General features: G+C 40.7%; 1 protein-coding gene across 10 annotated transcripts in view; it reads right to left on the bottom strand.

Moving 5' to 3' along the window:
• The window catches only part of Sorcs1 (sortilin-related VPS10 domain containing receptor 1), a 513,725-nt gene that overhangs the window by 169,937 nt on the left and 322,092 nt on the right, over positions 1 to 21,696 (bottom strand). For all 10 annotated transcript variants that reach the window (XM_006231521.5, XM_006231519.5, XM_006231520.5 and 7 more), the window contains one exon: positions 7,706 to 7,779. In XM_006231521.5, coding sequence (XP_006231583.1) covers positions 7,706 to 7,779 — 74 coding nt within the window. The remainder of the gene's footprint in view (positions 1 to 7,705; positions 7,780 to 21,696) is intronic.

Raw genomic sequence — 21,696 nt, forward strand, 5'->3', positions numbered from 1 at the left:
GCTTGTTGATCTCCAGGAATATACAGTTAGACCCTCTGTTGTTTCAGACCTATGGATAAACATCTCCTATTTTATTACTTATGCAGGCTGCATTTTTTTGTTACATCTGACAATCTTGATTAATTTATACAACCAATGCAAATATGCAATAAAACTCAAGCTCAGTAAACATACAACAAATAGGATTTGTTGTTCATTGTCTAAGACTGTCAAAGGAAATCAATCGTTACACTGACCTATGGGAAGCAATACAATTATTAATATAATTAAGTACACACTGTATACAGTTTCTCTATCTCCTTCTACTGATGACTCTGAGGAGTAAACTCAAGTTCTCAGGTTTGAATGGTCAGTGCTTTTACCCACTGATCCATCTCATTGACCTAAAGGCTAATTTTTAACAGCTCCAAATAGTCATGTTAGTTTATCATAGAAAGTTGATAATCATTATTGAGCTGACCCTGTTACAGGCAATCCATGTATATAAACAAATGTTACAATGTAAGCTCAAACAGATTTTCAGTTAAGTGGAATTTTCTTAATATGTGTTAAACTTAGAGAATTATTTCATCTTTTGCAATGAGAACTGTTCTCCAGGTTTTAAATCCCAAACTTTACTTAGGCACCAAACCAAATTTTTCAACCTTGTATAAATCACTGGGCTATGGACAGAAATGCATTTTCAAGGCAATTGGACCCAACACCTCCAATTCCATGATGTTCTTCAAAATTTAATGCATGAACTCAGCTCTCTCTAAATTATTAGACTAAAATGAAGAATATCCAGCTTTACAAATTTAACAATATTCGGACTTAAATATAAAACTGTTCATGGTATTGCATTAATACTCCAACATCCCATCTGTAGCCTTTTTTTCCCTAATGAGAATCCATACTTCCTTCTTTAGTATGGAATTCTTAAGAGTTTTTATTTTCTTCATTAAGAATCACATCTCCCTTTGGCTATGAATCATGTCATTTGATTGAATCCAGTTCAGTTCCCAGGGTAAATAACTGACCTTCATGTATAGTAAATGTTTCACCTTTTATGTCTATAATCATAGCCAGGCCATTTTGATCTCTGAAAACAGAACATTCAGGGCAGCTGATGGAACTACTAAACTATTAAGTCTAACGATGAAAGTGTCTGTTCCATGCCCCAAAGCAGAGCAGGCCATTCTAAGGCTAAAACCAACACCTGTGAAATGGAGGCAGCATATGCAAAGTCAGCTTATTTTAGATGTTTCTGTTACTGCTAGTTAGTGGGCTCTGCAGATAATTATCAGGGATAACACATGACTTCACTTCCCACAATCCCTTTCTCAATAAATGATAAAGTTTGAACTCAGTGTCCCTAAGGCTCTTACCCATCAACTGTTTCCCAACAAAGACATAGATTCTCACATAGGAAAGGGCATATTTATGACTGTCCTCAGTTAAATAAGAAGAAACGCTAATCCATTAAAACAACATTGTCCTTAGACATGTTTTATGTGAGGTCTTAAATCACTTCTGGAAGGAATATAAAATATCGGGATGAAAGTTGCTATTTATAGTTGTTATGCCAGTATTGCTAGCAATCACTAGTTAAGGTAAGAATAAGATGTTGCATCCCATAATTATTTACAATTGGCATTGATTGCTTCCAGGGGCGGTGTGACTATTGCCTCTCCCAGGTAATTCTCAAGAGAGCTTGATGATGTGGAAAACCTATGATTTTATCTTCATGTTCAGCACTCCTGTGGAAAGTGCTATATTATTACCCATGGTCATTTAATGATTCAATTTAACACTGGAGAAAACCACCTGAGAGCTAGTCACACCCTCTTGCTAGGCTGGAGCAGCAGTGATTAAAGGACATCTCTTTTAATTAAAGCTGGATGAAAACTCCTCAACAGTTTCATGGTTTCTATGTAATTTGCAGCAACTAGTTTCCAGGAGTGAATATAATAACACACATTGCTTTGATTGACAAATTTCTTGCTGGACTCAGGAAGAGGTTCAGTGTCAGAACATAGATCATGTGGCTATAGACCAAGAGATAGCCACAGTAGCTGTGTATCTCACAGGATGCTGTGCCCTCTCTGGCCAGGCAATGCCAGGCAAGCTGAAATTCATGAGGGCAAAGGCCAAATATATTTGGAAAGCTACAAAGACAGACACTACAGCCAAGATACCTTTGAACTGTGACTACTCATCTGTCTAGGGCGTTCGATTTCCAGCTCTAGGGTGAGCAGCAGAGGCAATAGCATCCAGGCATGAAGTAGAAATGGACTTTGGAGATACCCATCACTGAAATAATGACCTCTTTTACTTTGCACCTTTGTGCCCTTGGTCTAATTACTTAACCATTCTTTGTCTTAGACTTCTCTTGTTAATGATGCTAATGGGTAGCTTCCCTCAGAAAACTGTTATGAGAATTAAAGAGCTTTAACTTTAAATAGCACTTGCACACTGCTAATGCTTGACTGGGGAAAGATGTGTTCTCATGTTCACAATAGGAAAAAATAAAAACAATACAGAGCTACTGATTTTACATAGTGAACAGACTAGTTAGAATTCATAAACTGTAGTGTACAGTGCTTTTGAAAGGTGATGATTTTGTGACATTTGTAGATTTAGAAATCTACCTGTAGAATGAAAACCTTCTTTAAAGTATTCATAGGAAAGGATGAGCTAGCATGAGTGACAAAGGAAAGAGGTCTGTCTTGCTTACAATAATGGCATGTGAAAATAAGATTTCATGTAAGTCTGAAACTGAGGTACACTAAGCTGGGCATGCCTTCAGGTTTGCCTTCCTTGCCTGTCCTTTTAAGTAAACCTTTCCCTTATTCTATTGCTAAGGAACAAACTGAAATCAAACATGTCCTGAGTTCTACTGTGTACACTCTAGTGCTATGGTCTGTGTGCATATACCTGCAGCCTCTGGTAAGCCTGATTTATGGAAAGGTTGATCCTTTATAGCTCCTCCATTAACAAGTATCACTATCTTTTCTATGATAAACTAGGATGATTACCCTTTTAAAAGGGTATGTATCTGAGTTCTTTCTATATACATAAAGTACACACACACACACACACCACACACACCATACACACCACCACCAACAACTTTATAATTTTTACAAAAAATAGATAAAAATGATGGGCAGCTCATGAACATGGGAGAAAATGAAATATCATACTTAGTGACATAACCCAGACCCAAAAGGACATACATAGTATGTACTCATTATTAATAAGTGGATATTAGTCAAAAAAGTACAGAATACCCAGGATACAATCCACAGAACTCAAGAACGTTAAAAAGCAGAAGGGCCCAAGTGAGGATGCCTCAATCCCACGTGGGAGGGAGAAGAAAGCAATCACAGAGGGCAAAGGAAGGGAGGGATCTGGGTGGGAGAGGAAGCAGGGAGGGGAAGAGGGGAAACATGATCAAGTATTGGGGGGAACAGGACAGAAGACCTGAGGCCCACCACAAAGAATGGAAACAGGGGACCTCAGAAGATAGGAGGTCGGGGAACCCTCCAGAATGTACCAGAGACCTAGGAGATGAGAGACTCTCAGGACTCAAAGGGAGAGAACTTGTATGAAGTACTCCACAATGGGGAGGGGGAACTTGTAGAGCCCACCTCCTGTAGAGGGACAGGACATCAAGTGGAGGGACGGGTTGCCATTTCACAGTTAAAAGCCCTGGCCCAGAATTGTTCCTCTCTAAAGGAACTGTAGGGAGGGACAGAAGTGGTGAAGAGCCTGAGAGTCCAGTGATGGCCCAAATTGGAATCCAGCTCAAGGGGAGGCCCCGGGGCCTGACACTGTTATGGATGGTGTGGTATGCTTTCAGACAGGAGCCTCGTGTGGCTGCCCTCCTGAAGAAGTCAAAAGCAGATACCAGCAGTCAACCAATGGACAGAAACTGGGAGCCCTGTGGTTGAATTGGGGAGAAACTGGAAGAAGCTGAGGAGGAAGGGCAGCCCTATAGAAAGACCAGGAGTCTCAACCATTCCCCATCCCCCAGATCTCTCAGACACTGAGACACCAACCAGGCAGCATATACCAACTGATCTGAGGCCCCTGACACACATACAGCAGAGGACTGCCTGGTCTGGCCTCAATGAGAGGTCTGGCCCAGGGAGTGGGGAGGTTTGATGAGGTGTGGATGGGATGCTGGGGACATCTCCATGTAGAGCAGAGTGAGGGTGGGAGGAAGGATGGGATGGGGAGCAGTTAGGGGGGCAGACTAAGAGGGGAATGAAGCCTGGACTGTAAAAAACAAAGAATAAATAAATATTGTTTATATATATATATATATATATATATATATATATATATATATAAAGAGGGGGCTGGGGAGATGGTTCAGAGGATGAGAGTTGCTCTCACCATAAGACACAGTAAGGTTACCATCACCCACATGGTGGCTAACAAACATCGGAAGTTCAAATTCCAAGGGTATTTGATGACCTCTGAAAGCACTGAATGCACCTGATACAAAATGCAGGCAAAACAGCTCTCCACATGCCATAAAAATAGATAAATCTTTAACAAGCCGACCCTAGTGGAGACTGAGACCCCTAGGCCTGAGAGAGCTCAACTTGGTGTTTGAAAGGGTATTCCCAACATGGCCAGCAACTGGAAAAACAGAAGCAGGCTTCAAGGCATCCAGTCAGTCAGAGATGACTCACTATGATAGTGGAAGAAGGGTTCTTAATTGGAGTTGGATCTATTTTCCAGGATACAAGTGTACATGGCAGGCAAGGAGGAATATATTAATTTAAGTACTCACACCCGTGTAAAAAGCCATGATTGTCTGCAGCCACAGCACTGTGTGTGTGTGTGTGTGTGTCTGTCTGTCTGTCTGTCTGTCTGTCTGTCTGTCTGTCTGCGCAGAGGTCAGAGATAGGAGGGTTTGTGGGGCTTGCTGTCTGCCAGTCTAGCTCCAGGTTAACTGAGAAATATTCTCTCAAAGAAATAAGGCAGAGTGGTAGAGCAAACACACCACTTGATGTCATAGTGTGGACTCACACCACAGACACACAGACACACACACAGACACACACACACACACACACACACACACACACACACACACACACGGACACACATTTCAGAAACAAAATAACAAAAGGAAAGAAGAAAAGGAAGAAAAATAAGTGGTTTCACTTCACATAGACATTTCTAGATCGATTGTCCTAACCTTTCAGGTTTCCCTCCTCTCGTCTCATCCTTCTCCTCCTCCTCCTTCCTCTCAGACACTATTGTCCTTGTAGCTCTTTCAGCATGAAACTTATAATGATCAGCTTCCTTACTGTTCCAAGCACAGACACGTATCACCAAAGTTTGTGCAGTGCTGAGTACTGAATTCAGAGCATTTTGTATGCTAGGCAAGCAGTCTAACTGCGCCGAATCCCTAGCCTCTATATGAACTTTGTAAAACATTCCCTAGGGATGCGCCTTGGTATTGGATAGCTAATTAGGGAACTCAACTCTGGGAAAGACTCATTCTTCCTCACTACCAAGTGACACTAAGTGAACTCAGAGGGTTGCATTTACGTATATACTTACATATTAATTAAAGTAAAAAGCCATGACATCATGAATTTAAGAGAGAGTGGGAAGTGATAGGAGGACTTTGAGGGAGGAGAGAGAGGGCATATAGATATTCAATGAATATATGAAATTTTTTAAAAAGAAAGGAAATTTCTCTAACAAAGCTCTCTAGCTTTCAAAAGCCACAGGGACTTTAATGAAGTATTTGAAATTATGACATGCAAGTGCTGGATGTCATGGCACACATATGTAGTTCCAGTGCTTGTGAGGTAGAGGCATGAAGATCATGCGTTCAAAGCCAACCACATATACATAAGAATTATGAGACCACTCTGGCTTTCAGGAGACCTTATCTAACCAAATAATCAAAGGCACACACACACACACACACACACACACACACACACACACACACACACACACACACACAGAGCAACAGGTAAACATGTGCTCCTCTCTGAGGAAAGTGTAGAAGCAGTGAGGAGTGCATCTGCCATCAACTAGCAGGTTGTCCCTTCATCATGCCAGTCCAATGTGATTTCAGAAGGGACATCAAGATAACAAAGCCCTTCTTACAGAGCTCATTGGCTCCTGAATGCCACTGTCCTGGTGATTCTAGGTTGTTTAAATAAGGAATACATAATGTCTCCTGTGAGCTGGTTTTACAGAAGTCTGGGGCCAGGTTGGGTGTCTCTTCTATGGGCAGTTCTGAATGAACTAGTGTTCGTTCTTCTGTGTAAGGATATACATTCTAACACTTTCACTAAATTCAATATCAAAATCATGCTAGACTGCTCCAAACTTTGTTCTGACATTTCTTGGATTTTGGGTTGGAAACACAAAGTCAAAATTAACTTTTATCGCTTGGGTGATTTTCAAATTGAGTTACCTATTGATATGGGGGAGGCTATGTATTAGAGAATTAGGAGCATGGTAAATGGAGAATCAAGATTATGACTTTCAAGACTTCATTTCTGTTCTATACTTTTCTGCCTCCTCCTTCCTCTCTTATTTATTTTTCATATGTATAACGCTTTATATCATGTGGTTTACTATTTATATGCAATAGATCTACAAGATGTGAATTCTTATAGATAGCTTATTTGTAACTATTTAAGATATGAGGATATGTGCATAAATTCAGCATACTACAAAAAAGTTACAGTACAGTGTCTGTCACTAACACTCATGCAAATGTAAATACCTCTGTCATCTATATCTATACTTTTAGGTTATGGACTGGATGTCTATGTTCCTCCCAACATAAAAATTAAAGCCCTAGACTGAAGTAATTGCACTTGGAGTTGAGTCTTTGGAAGATGACTCAGTTTATAAGAGGTCATAAGAGTGAGGTAACCATAGATTAATTTGTGTCATTGTGACAATGAAAAGAGAGATCAGGGCCCTTTTTTTCACTACACAGAGGTATAGCCATGTTTGGGTCAAGAGGAGAACCCACAAAGGGAAATAAATCTGATTCTATCTTCAGCTTGATCTTCCCAATCTTCAGGATCTCACATAGACACATGGCTGTTTCCACCAACCCATAGCATCCTGTCACAGCAGCTGGAGCAGAGTATGACCCTGTGCCTATATGTGTTTGACAGTTCACAGAACATAGCTGGCATGCTAAGGGAGAGAATAGGGGTACTGATTGTAAAAACTAGGATAAGAAGGAGGCCTAGAAGACCTGACACAAGGAACATTGATAAGAACTGCTGATGAACAAATTAAGATTTCCTTCTTTATGCTGAAAACCTTTATTTGAAAATTTTATATATATTATAATATTGGCAAGACCACATTACTTACAAAGGGGTAAGCAAGGAATCAAAGTTGTGAGCCAGGTGGAACAATATATATGTATATATATATATATATATATATATATATATATATATATATATAGATTGCCTTAACCAATAAAAGTTATAGTGCCTTAAATAAATGTCTGTATCCCAGGTTCATGTAAACATACCAAAGCACTACTTATAAAGTATCTGAAGTTCACTAATATTAATGATACATTAGGGGTTTATGGAAAAAATAGTGATACAACTTTTAAGAGTATCTGAAAGTGTTTGGTATTCCAGGATCCCATCCTGTGCTAGAGAAGGTGATGATATCTTAGGCCAAAGCATGGAGGCAGACTTACCAGTAAAACCTATTGGGTACCACTGCTTCCTGGATAAGCTGCCATCTTCTGCCAAACTCAGCAGAGCTGTATAACTGGAGGGAGGGAGAAAGAGAGAAGACAGATCAGAATCCGTACTCTTGTCCTTGTTCTGTGATTCATTAGGAGCAGCACCTGGCATTTCCAGGCAAGCGCATCACCTCTGTTTCACATATCAATCCTGCAAGGCAGATATTAACATTTCACTTTAAAAACTGAAGAGACTGACACTTGGGGTCTATATGATGTGCTGCGAATCACACATTCAGTAAACATTAAAGTGAATTGGGATGCATAGTGTGCTCTGCCTGGTCGCAAGGTCTTCTGTTCCCCTGGATAGTATAGACAACATGTGATGGGTAGGGTAAAATCAATATTTAGTTTCTGAAGATCCCACAATTATGCTGTGAAATGCTCGAAACAACCCAAGATAAAGAAACGCAGAGGCTACTTCTAGAGTTCTGGGGAAGTAAATGTGGTCTAAAGAGATAATAGGACTCAAATTGGCAAAGGGGTGAGCAAGGAATCAAAGTTGTGAGCCAGACCGAGACAACAGACCAATAAGTATGGCCTATCTCTGTAAGTCTGGATGAGCATGTCGAGGGAAACCAAATATCAAGTCAAGGAGAATGCATTCAATTCCGGAGGCAACACAATAACGCTAGTCCTTTATTTTTTAAAGATTATTTATTTATTTTATTTATTTATTTATTTATTTATTTACTTATTTAATGTATGTGAGTATGCTGCTGTCCTTGACACAACAGATGAGGGCACTGGATTCTATTGCAGATGGTTGTGAACCACTATGTGGTTGCTGGGATTGAACTCATGACCTTTGGAAGGGCAGTCACTGCTCTTAAACATTGAGCCATCTCTCCAGCCCAATGCTAGTCTTTATTCGTTTTCTCTTTCCTTTTATTGAAAATAGATTCTTTTCTCAAAGAATATATCCTGACTATAATTTCCACACTCTACTCCTCCTAGTTCCTCCCCTCCCCTTGCCTCCCCTCAGGATTCACTCCCTTTCATTCTCTCATTAGAAAAGAAGTGTCTCCAAAGAAATAACAACCAAATGACAAAATAAAATAAAACAAAACTATCATATCTGAAGTTGGACCTGGTAGCCCAATGGGAGGAAAAGAGTCCCATGAAGCCCTGGGCCTGCTGCTTTAGACTCTATGAGCCCATGCAGGTCTTGCTTAGATGATTCAAGAGGCCTTGCTCTCCTGTGTCCTCCATCCCCCCTGGCTCTTAAATTCTTTCTGCCTCTTCTTCAGTGGGGTTCATAGAGATGTCCTATTTAGACTATTTCTCTCTGTGTATTATCTGGCTGTTGGTGTCAGCAGCTGTTCAATCTGCTGCCAAAGTAAACGTCTCTGATGATGGCTAAATAAGGCAGGAAGTAGAGCAGAATATCATTAGGAGTTTTTTCTTCTTTTCTTTTTGGACCTAAATCCAACCCTAAGCTTTAGTCTACCCTAAGTCTCTGTGCTATGTAGTCTCTGGCTATTGGTTACCCAAGCAGTGTCACATGTGAGTTGCTTCTCATGGAGTGAACCTAAACTCAAATCAGACATTGTTTGGCTTCCACAAGCTCCAGTTGTCTTTGTAAGAGCAAACAAGGAAACTCAGTCAAGAAAAACCTAGTCTACATAGCCCAAGCTCTTAATGTAATCTGAGCATTGTACATATATTAGCTCATTTACCATTCCTTACCTTATCCCTGTGTAATGTTCTTATAGCTACTTTATAGATGGTAAATGCCACCAGTGGTAACATTCCATACTGCCACATTCTCAAAGGGCAACTGCACTGTGAATTACTGTTCATGAGACAAGGGTTAACTCTCTACCTTCTGATCCCAAAAATGTCTTTTATTTCTTTCTTTTATGACTTGTGCTTCATTTCCACTTCTCACTCTTGTGCTAGTAATCTCTATGTCATTCTGGGACCCCGTGTACCCAATTATTCTCTAATGGAAATATAAAGAACCTTTTTTCCCTCTAGGTACCTGGTGTCCAGAATGGTCAACTACTGATTTGGGAAACATCATTTGGTACATCTATTTCTTGCCCTGTGCCCAGTGTATAATACAGCTAACCATCAACATCTTTTCTCTGCATTTGCTGTCTATCACTCTGAGTAGATGGTGAGTCACTGTCCTGAGTACAGGCATCACCTGCCTCCTCTTCTCTTCTCACCACATGAACTGTACAATCAAAAAAAAAGGTCAAATGAATCACCAGGTGACTCAGCAAAGCATCAAGCATCAAGATGCCCAAAGACCAACTTATCTCAATTGAGTATTTACTGCTCTTTGAAAAAGCCCAATTATGACACTGTTCACTTAGCCAAAACACATCCTGCACTCCAGAGAGACTGAGACGGTTGGGTATTAATGCAAGCCACTCACTCGCTCCACTGTATAGTATTTGATCCTCCAAGAAAGAAGACTATGACATTTGTTCCAAAAATCCTGCTTTAGAAGTCTACTTTACCCTTATTTGCCAAAGTTAGGATGCTGAACCTCCCTAATAAGTTCATGTGGAAAGCACAGGGTTTCTCAGTGACACTGGTGGGTGGTAATGAAACCTTTGAACGGAGAAGCATTGTAGGAAGACCATTAGTCACTGCTGACATATCCTAAATGTCACCATGAGACCAGAGTACCCTCTTCACTCGCTTTTGAGCTATTAGGCCATAAAGTAGCAGCCTTGCTCAGCCATACTCTCCTACCATGACATGTTGACTCATAGCTGACAAAAACCCATGAGTCAAATAGTCTTTTCTCTTAATAATTTTATCAACTCAGGTATTTTATTGTGGTGGTAATCCATGTTTTCTGCCATGCTAGGTAGAAAAAAGGATTCCTGGGTGTACTACATGCTTTAAACACACACACACTTCTGTGTAGTATTGTGAAAATGTTGGTGCTAGTAAAGAGCATGTGTATACCATCGTGCATAAATGTCGGTCAGGAAAAAACCTTTCTGTTTTACAGTCTTTCATCAACATTACTCTTCTGCCAAAGGACTACCTCTGTCCTTGGTGCTGATCCTTCTCTATTGCTCACTTCCAAACACACCTTCTTGGTAAGCTTTCGCCTGCATACCTAGTCTCCCCCTGGCCTTATTTTCCAAAAGCTTATGGTCCAACAAAACACTCCTTCCAACTACAGCTCACACATCTGCATTTAATTATTTTAGTAGTCTCCACAAATGCTTGCTAGCAATGAAAAACCACTTTAAATTATCTAACAACATTCTGCAACTTTCTAAAGATTCAGAAGTTTTCCAAGGTCACCAGACCTACATTTCTGTATCCATAATCACATAGAACAGAGTAGAAGATCAAGGTAGAATGTATTTATGTTTTATTGCGAGGTTCCCTTATGATAAATATGCATAATAGCAAAATCTCAGGTATTAATGAATAAACAATGGTAATCCGTGTAGAGAATTATAGCTTATTTCCATGGATATGCACCTCAAGACTAGTATCTTCAAATAAAATAATCTCTAACTATCAGATAGGTACATTTGAAAGTCCTAAGGATTTCCATGTGGGTTCTTGCAAGTTTAAACTAGAGAGAGCTACCTTTCATACTGTTAATACAACTTCAAACATTTTCTCGCTAAGAAATTAATTGTCCAGCCTGGTGTTATAGCAAGAAAGGAAGAAAACACAACTCTCAGTCATTCGTGTTAATTTGTTAATTAAACCTGCAGAGTCTGACAGCAAAATTCTGAGCAAAGAAGGGGGCAGACCAGTATCAAAGCATCCAATGCAATGAGTCCGGCTCAGCTAGCATTGCAAGGTCTTTTGCTGAAGAAGAAGCCAGTGCCCCTTAATAAAGCTCATAGTATTGAGCCAGCACCTAGAAAAGATTTATTTCCCTCCCTGTCTGTCTCCAGTTCCAAGGTTTTGTTGACTGTCAGAACACTGAACGGAGAAGTATCATTACTATCTGTCACATGAGAGAAAACAGCAGCTGCTTTCTCCCACAGTGCCAACCCTCGAGGAAAAAAAGAGGGAGGGGTGACCTGGCAGAGAAAAAAAGAATATTTGAGCTACTTTTAGGAGGGCAATGTTCATCTCCTAATCCTCTGTCGTGGACTCTGAAATAACGCCTATGTAGTTTTTTCTTGTATTCTACTAACTGTGTACAAAATGAAATATGGAGAAAGAACAGAAGGAGCAGAAATACCTAGTAGGCGGGAGGGTGGTAGTCTGGATAACTAAGAATGCAAGGCAGAAAACCTTTCCTGTCTAAAATCACTGTACAATGTCTGTGATGGCTTCCCTCCTTTAGCAAGCATAACTAAATGATCACAAGCCTCTATGCTCAGTTGACTGTGAGCTGGTCTGGGCCTGTCAACACTTCTCTTTCTTGTCCCATGCTTCTCCTGCAGGGGAAGAATTCTCACATTGACTTGTTTTCACATCTGTTTTGTCTGTTTTGGAAAAGGTGATAATAAAAACTGTATTTGACTGTAAAGGAAGCAGTAACGAGGGCTAGCTTTCTTGTTATCTGGAGCCAACTGTCAGGTATCTATGGTGTCATCCTGTGTTAGCCCCAGGATCTGTAAGGTGGGTGATAGACAAGTGTGGTAGAGCAGACTGCCACAGAAGGACCCAAGAGCTTGACCATGAGAAAGAATGAGCTGTATTGGCTTGAAAACAGATTCATAGTACACATAAAAATGTGGCCTGTTAAAGAAGACGAAAGGTGCAGCAGCCATTTTCTCCTGTCATCTCCCATATTACATATTGGATCAATGAAAATCAAGTGATTGCCCTGAGCTGGCAGAAAGGACATTAAGCTTTCTTACATGGATACAAATGTTTGCAGTTATCACGAACCTAAATTGGATGAGGCTATCTTTCCTTTAAGATGAATAGACAAAGTGCACATTTGGGATTGTCCTTTGTCACTAGGAAACTGGTGGGAGGGGGCCAGCTCCATAGACAGTGGTGGAAAGACAAACCCACTGAGGCAAAGACTCATCATAACACACTTTCAGCCTTTGGCTGATGGGGTTAGATGCTGTTCGTCACAAAGTCTCTCAGAGTGACTTCCACAGTCAGGGAATCTGTTTCCTCTACTCCTCCCACAAAGCTCTTCGAGGGTCTTAAGCTGGTGCCATGTGTCTGGCTGTGGACTCTTTTTGAGGACTCATGACTATTTTGTCTTTTTTACTATGCTCTTGATGTTTCAGAGGAAGGGGACCTCCAAATTGCACCTCAGGAGAAGACTGACAGAAAACACTGCCAATTGTATTTATCTGCCTCATCCTAATACAGCCCCTGGGGTGGCCTTGGTCCAGAGTGCACATTTGCCTCTTAGCTCTCCAGTGTCTGCTGTTGTTCCTTCATTCTTCACCAAGAAAGAGATGGCACCTTCAGGAATAAAAATAAATCCCTAAAGCCAGGCCAGAGGGATCGCAAGTACCATTTTCCTATCATCACCATATTTAATGATATATTCATCATTTTAAGGAAAGGAGTCCATCCCTGGGAGCAGGCTTCTGAGGTAAGCAATGATGGTCTGGTTTCCCATGGTGCCAGAAGGACCTGAACTGAGACACAGAGAAACATAGCAGACGGCAAAGACGACAGTGTAGAAATTCCAGATTGACAAAGCCTCACTGAGACCTGAGGAAGCTTATCCTTACCTGGATGATACAGAGTATCTTCCAGGGACAGAACCATAACTGCCACCCCAAACTCCTTCATCATCCTACCTGATGAATATTTCTCATGAAAAGACTATGTATTCTCTGAGTCGCTACACACAATGTATAACATTTTTGTTCAGAGTGCTAGGGTAGCCTTTTCAGCAGGGAGGGAGGAGTGGTAATTTATAAAATCCTTAATGGTGGGCCCTGGAGGACAATTAAAATTGCTAAGCATTGAAAATGTTGCGGGAAGAAAGTGCTTCAGGAAAATGGATCATATTGGGAAATCAAACTAGCAGCGAAGTTAAGAATGGTATTCCTGTGCCTTGGTCAGTATCAAGAGACTCGCTGTTACTGAACACACAAATTAAAATGAGGTGGTAACTGGAACTACACACGGAGTCTGGCAAGCAGGCACAATCGCAGAGCAACTTGGGAGAGCTAGCGGGGACTGGATCCAAATCTCAGCAAACTGAAAGGACCAAAATCAACAAGGATAAGCCATCAAGACTTTCTGATGAAGAGCAAGGGGAAGCAATGACACATGCTGCTGGCTCCATCAATCTCTCCTGTGGCAGGATTTATCAAATCTGTCGCTGGTCATTCCACTGCAGTCTCTGAAATCTGTCAAAGCTCCCATGGTTGGGATTGACGCTCTGAGGATTGGGGATTAGACATGGGAACTGGAGCTGCCAGGAGCTGCCAAGGAAGGAAAGGTCAATGTGTGGCCATTCGTTATTTTGATTTAGAGACATTTGTTATGCACTGAGATCGGAGGGTGCTACACACATTGGGGTAGGGAGGCACAATTATTTATGCCTCAAAGATACTTGTTTTTATTATTGCTTATTTTATTTATTTACATTTCAAATGTTAACTCTTTCAGTTTCCCGTCTGCCAACCACCTATTCCATCCTCTGCTCCCTGCTTCTGTGAGGGTGTTCCCCCACCCACACACACACTCCCACCTCACCACCCTAACGTTTCCCTATGTTGGGGTGTCAAGCCTTCACAGGACCAAGGGCCACCCTTTTCATTGATGCCAGATAAAGCCATGCTATGCTACATATGCAGTTGGAGCCATTGGTCCCCCAATGTGTATTCTTTGGTTGGTGGTTTAGTCTTTAGGAGCACTGGGCGGGGGGGGGGGGTGTTCTGGCTGATTTATATTATTGTTCATCCTATGGGGTTGCAAACACCTTCAGCTATTTCAGTCCTTCCCCTAACTCCTCCATTGGGGTCCCCCTGCTCAGTCTGATGGTTGGCTGCAAGCATTCACATCTGTATTGGTCAGGCTCTGGTAGAGCCTTTCAGGAGATTGCTGTATCGGGCTCCTGTCAGCAAGCACTTTTTGGCATCAGCAATAGTGTCTGGGTTTGGTGGCTGCATATGGGATGGATCTCACAAGTGGGGCAGTCACTGGATGGCCTTTCCTTTATTCTCTGCTCCACGCTTTGACCCAGATAGCTTAGTCAAAAGAACCTGAAAGTTTCTTAAATACAAGTAAGGGTTGTATAGGGCAAATAAGAACTGACTAAAACATTGCAAATATTTTGTCTCTATTTGGAAGTACATGTAGCCACCAGATAGGGTGATTGTGTCTACTCAAATATTAATTCCAATTACTTGCTTTGAAATTTCCATTTATGTTTCTTCCTGTGGTCAATTTCTTTCAAATCCTCAGGAACAGCAAACTGTTCTGGGTAGCAACTGCAAATGACAGGACAGCCTGTTAAACAAGGTATCCTCATTGAACACAGGCCATCCTTGTTTGCATATGATGGCATTTCAGCTTGAGAATTTGTTTTATAAACAAGGATCAGGGTTGACATTTACTGAACTCCCTGGTTTCCATTCTAATGACGAGTTTTTAACTTGGATACTTAATTTATTTACATATTCATGAGATTAGAAATCCACCCTGACATTGGGAAATTTCAAGCATACGGAAATCCTGTCAAATCAGCATGGTGTATTATACACAACTAACAGTGTAGAAATAACCAAGTGCCTTTTACTTAAAGTATCGTCTTCGGTGAATGCAATGGCACTAGGTTGATACTGGTTTTGAATGTGTGCTTTAAAAACTTGCTATTGACCCACAGCTCCCTGCACACAAATCCTGTGGGAGAGAGAGCTGGACCCTCAGAAGCAGGGACAATCCTGAGATCTCACAGGAGACCACCACTTCTGCTCACATTGCTGATCCAAGAGGAACCTGCCTAGTGCCCTCTCTTCCCTCTGGGCACAGGGAACTAGGAACAGTCAGGGTTTCTGCCTGCACTAAGAGCTGACAGTCAGTTACCAGGAGCACCTAAATACCTGAGAGCAGAGGTAAGACCAAGGAACCCACCTCGAGGCTTCAGGTCACACAAACCCAGGAGCAGCTCTCTGCTCCCAGATCTGGCTGAAAGAAAACAGGTCCGCAGGAGTGTTGACACACAGGCCTACAGGAGGGTCAATCCACTGTCAGAGACAGCAAAACAAGCTAACACCAGAGACAACCTGACGGTGAGAGGTAAGCACAGGAACCTAAGCAACAGAAACCAAGACTACCTGACGTTATCAGAGGCCAGTTCTCCCACCAAAGCAAATACTGGACATCCAAACACATTGGAAAAGCAAGATTTGGATTTAAAAATCACATTTCATGATGATGATAGAGGACTTTAAGAAAGACATAAATAACTCCCTTAAAGAAATACAGGACAACACAAGTAAACAAGTAGAAGCCCTTAAAGAGGAAACACAAAAAATCCTTAAGGAAATACAGGAAAACACAACCAAACAGGTTAAGGAATTGAACAAAATCATCCAGGATACAAAAATGGTAATAGAAGCAATAAAGAAAGCACAAAGAGAGATAACCCTGGAGATAGAAAGCCTAGGAAAGAGATCAGGAGTCAAAGACTCAAGCATCACCAACAGACTACAAGAGATAGAAGAGAGAATCTCAGGGGCAGAAGATACCATAGAAAATATCAACACAACTGTCAAAGATAATGTAAAACACAAAAAGCTCCTAGTCCAAAACATCCAGGAAATCCAGGACACGTTGAGAATATCAATCCTAAGGATAATAGGTATAGAAGACAGCAAAAATTCCCAACTTAAAGGGCCAATAAATATACTTAACAAAACTATAGAAGAAAACTTCCCTAACCTAAAGAAAGAGATGCCCATAAACTTAAAGAAGCCTATAGAACTCCAAATAGATTGCACCAGAAAAGAAATTGCCCCTGTCACATAATACTCAAAACACCAAATGCACAAAACAAAGAAAATATTAAAAGCATTAAGGATAAAAATCAAGTAACATATAAAGGCAGACCAATAAGAATTATACCAGACTTCTCACCAGAGACTATGAAACCCAGAAGATCCTGGGCAAATGTCATACAGACCCTAAGGGAACACAAATGCCAGCCCTGGCTACTATATTCAGCAAAATTCTCAATTAACATAGATGGAGAAACCAAGATATACCATCACAAAATGAAATTTACACAATATCTTTCTACAAATCAGCCCTAAAAAGGATAATAGATGGAAAACTCCAACACAAAATGCAGGAAGGAAACTACATGCTAGAGAAAGCAAGATATTAATCTCCTTGCAAAAAAAAAACCCAAAAAACCCCCAGAGAGAAGCACAAACATAATCCCACCTCTAAGAATAAAAATAACATGAAACAACAATTACTATTTCTTAATATCTCTTAACATCAATGGACTCAATTCCCCAATAAAAAGACACAGACTAACAGACTGGATATGTAAAGAGGACACAGCATTTTGCTACATACAGGAAAAACACCTCAGAGACAAAGACAGATACTACCTGAGAGTAAAAGGCTGGAAAAAAAACTTTCCAAGCAAATGTTCTGAAGAAGCAAGCTGGAGTAGCCAATCTAATATCGAATAAAATCGATTTTCAATCAAAAGTTATCAAAAAAGATAAGGAAGGACACTTCATATTCATCAAAGGAAAAATCCACCAAGATGAACTCTCAATCCTAAATATCTATGTTCCAAATGCAAGGGCACCTACATTCATAAAAGAACCTTTACTAAAGCTCAAAGCACACATTGCACCTCACATAATAATAGTAGGAGATTTCAACAACCCATTCTCACCAACGGACAGATCAAGGATACAGAAATTAAAAGAGACATAGAGAAACTAACAGAAGTTATGAATCAAATGGACTTAACAGATATTCATAGAACATTTCATCCCAAAACAAAACAAAATACCTTCTCAGCACCCTATTGTCTCCCTATATTATCACAAATTCATGAATTGTGATCCTTCAGCACCTATAAAAGTTTGGAAACAAAACAGGTTTCCTACATGCTGATATGTAGCCCTCTGAATGTTATGTCTTCAAAACAAGTGAACAGAAATCATCATATTATCAGGCAAATGTATGCAAATGGAAAATCATGATGTTAAATGAAATAAGCCAGAAACAGGTTAACAAATGCTTCAGGGTCTCCTTCACATTAGATCTTGAGTTTCAAATGATGTATGTGTGTTTATAGAAATGCATGAGTGTGTGCTTGTGTTCATATTTGTGTATGCGTGTGTGTATGAGAACAATTTATAAATTTAAATGTATTTTGATCATTTTCTTCTCTTCCCCAAGTGCTACCATATCCTCTTACCATAACCTCTCCCCTCGCTACAGTCTTAACTTTTAAGTTCTTTTCAACAAGCATAAAACCCCATACAACATGTCCCTGGGTGTGGGGAGGACAAGAAAACAAAATAAACCCATTCTAAAACAAAAACAAAGCAAAACAAAAAAGAAAACCCACCAACTGTAACCAAATAAAGCCAACAGTTGAATTGTTGACCTTTACCCTACATGCTCCCTTTTTACCCTACTTCTATCGGGTAGTCCATAGTCTCTCATGCAAACCAGGTAAGATTTCAAGGCAAGCAGGAGATAGGGTGTTGCAGATAATGAAATCTATTTCTTGGTTCTACAGAGAGATGCCGTGAGATGTATTTCAGTTGAAATATCCTTGTAATATTGGCCACTTGGGCCAGGGAAAGGTGGGTAAGAGACTCAGCAGCACTGTACAGAACAAAGGAAGTCAGAGAAAGAGGTCTTTAGCAGATTAGTAAAGTACTAGAACAGATATAAGGTCCTTATATCAATATAAAGGTGCAATGATGTAGGATTCTAGTCCTGTTGTCATACAAACCTTGAGGAGGCTACATGTTGCTTCTTTAGCTTAGGGAAGGAATCAGCAGGGATAAAAGAAGTGACTGGTCCCCTCCATAAGGACACCATGTGGTAAGAAAGCAGAAGACTAGACTGACTGAGAAAGAAAAAGGATCAGGCAGAGTGAGGAAGGAGAAGGTAATGGGGAGTGTGTGTACAAGAGTATAAGGTATGACACATTTGTCTGAAGATGCAGTGATGAACAAGTGTTTAAGACATACAGATACAGCCATCAAACTAGACAAGATGGATGAAGCAAAGAAGTGCAGGCTGACAGGAACCGGATGTAGATCTCTCCCGAGAGACACAGCCAGAATACAGCAAATACGTAGGCAAATGCCAGCAGCAAACCACTGAACTGAGAACGGGACCTCCGTTGGAGGAATCAGAGAAAGGACTGGAAGAGCTTGAAGGGGCTCGAGACCCCTTATGAACAACAATGTCAAGCAACCAGAGCTTCCAGGGACTAAGCCACTACCTAAAGACTATACATGGACTGACCCTGGACTCTGACCCCATAGGTAGCAATGAATATCCTAGTAAGAGCACCAGTGGAAGGGGAAGCCCTTGGTCCTGCTAAGACTGAACCCCCAGTGAACTAGACTGTTGGGGGGAGGGCGGCAATGGGGGGAGGATGGGAAGGGGAACACCTATATAGAAGGGGACTGGGAGGGGTTAGGGGGATGTTGGCCCAGAAACCGGGAAAGGGAATAACAATTGAAATGTAAATAAGAAATACCCAAGTTAATAAAGATGGGGAAAAAAGAGGCCATGAATCTGGAAAACATGGCACATAGGACAGTTTAAAGGACCAAAATAGCAGGGCATAATTACTTAATTACAATCTCAAAAATAAAAAAATACATACTTAAACACAAAAGGCCATTTTTTAATAATACTGAGAATAAGTCATGCCCCCGTTCTATTACCTTACAACTGAGAGACCCGTGGCGTAGGACTTAGATAAGGTCATCAGTGAACATGTGAACTCCTCATCTTTTTTCTTTCTTGCAAATGGCATTAAAACAACCTGTAGTATTTTTACTATCTGTAAAGAGGTAGGCTTTATGCTTTTACTTTCATTCCTAATATTTATTTGTAACAATCATTTCCAGAGCAGCTTATTTAGAATTTATCCAGGAGACAGAAAAACTGTCTTCACACACCTTAAAAGTAGAACAATATTCTCTTTGTTTTATTTATGAGCCATCTGATGCTAGAGAGTCACAAATGATTTAAAGCAATTTCTGTCCCTTCCTCCATGGTCTAACGGAGTGTGGAGGTTGCCCACATGACTGTGTTTCTGTAGAAAGGAAGACAGAAGTGTAGAACAGAAACCCGTTCCTGACTGCATGGGATCTCATCAGTGTCACACTCATTTTAAGTGGGAAACCCTGACTCAGAGGACAGACAGGGAAGTGGGGCCTAATTTAGGCCAGATAAGCTCTGAGTAGCAGGGCTCTATTATAATTAATAGGTTTGCAAATATCTACATTGCTTTGGGGGGAGTTATTAGGGGAAATATATGTTGTTGAAAATGTCTTCATGTCATCAACATTAAAAACTCATTGGTGAAAAAAAAAAGACAGACTGAGAGATGCTAACGGAGGCCATGTTTTATAGCACAGTTTGCACACTAGTTTTTCTATATTCTATGCTTAAAAATCATAAAGTAACAAGTGACTGAGTTTAAATTTATAAATGTTCTAGAACAAAACAAAGTATGTGTCACAAAAAGAGCTCTAAGGGTACAGAACTCATCAGTTATTTGGATGCAAATGTTTTTGTTCGTGTAAGTACACATATGCATTTACAAAACAATCTGTTTTATTCTGACACTCTCATATGAGTAAGACATGGCTTTGTTCTTACTCATTTCTGTCTTAGTCTCTTGTCTCCACCCTCCCACTGTCCTCCCCCTCTTCCCAAGCGAGCCCCCTCTTCAAATGTAATGTTTAAAATCATAGAACAGATAAATGAGCATTCTCTAAAATAAATTTTACAGAAAAAAAAAGAAAATGAGAAAAATTAAGAAGTAGAAAGTGGCTTGGGAACCAATTCAGGGAAGTTGATGAGATTTTTTTTTATCCAGCATAACACACATTTTAAAAATTGCCATGCTAGTTGTAAACACTTGTACCTTTTGAAACATATATTTAATTTGACAAATGTAGTCTGATTACTTCAAACAAGCCAAGAGGTCTGGACATTGGCCCTGTCATCCTGTGAAGGCAGGCAGAGGCTGAAGCTGGACACAGCCTGGACTTCAGCAGAATAATACCTGCTCTCCAGGTGCACACTGCCCAGTACCAGCGTGCTCTCTTTGGTTCTCTACTTGACCATCTGAGTAGGAATGGAGCCCTCGACCTAGGTGTTTCTGGCCATGCATAGAGAAGGGAGAGCCAAGAAGCTGTTTGGAGTAAAGGCCAGTGGCAAGAAGCCCTTTTCTGCAGCAACCTTTGGAAGGAGGCTAAGCCAGACAGCTAGAGAGATCAGGAGATTCCCACAAAAGGCTATTCAGTAGCCCATGTCCTGGCAGCATCATGCTGTAATGGGACATTATGGTGGGTTATTGTCCCCTTAGCAACTCTTCCAACACTAGTCCTCACAAAGAAAGGAGCCCAGTACTTGGTGTGCTCTACATGGCTGAGGTATTTGTCTACTCTGCTACTGCCTCTCTCTTCCTCTCTCCTTCTCTCTCTTTTTTTCTTAAAGTCACATCTGTTCTTTGTTTTCTCTCCTTTCGAATGTTTCCCAACACATCATGTTTAGTGAGGTGTTTAAGACAGTCTGAGAGATGCCGTTGAAGGCAATGTTTTATAGCACAGTTTGTACACTAGTTTATTGCCAAATTAAAATAAAGATGTAATCTGGCAGTCTGAGCTTGCTGCCAAGGCTTCCTTGGGTGGTTTCCTGTATTAAGGAAAGGAAGTCAGGGAAAGCAAGGAATCAAGTAAGGGACTGCATGCCCCATCTCCTGGTTTCCCTGTTTTCAAAATGAAAAAACAGCAACAAAATGTGCCTCCTGATTAAGCTGCAGAAATAAACAGTAAAGAAGA

The sequence above is a fragment of the Rattus norvegicus genome, chromosome 1 (genome assembly GCF_036323735.1).
Source record: "Rattus norvegicus strain BN/NHsdMcwi chromosome 1, GRCr8, whole genome shotgun sequence".
Classification (NCBI taxonomy): Eukaryota; Metazoa; Chordata; class Mammalia; order Rodentia; family Muridae; genus Rattus; species Rattus norvegicus.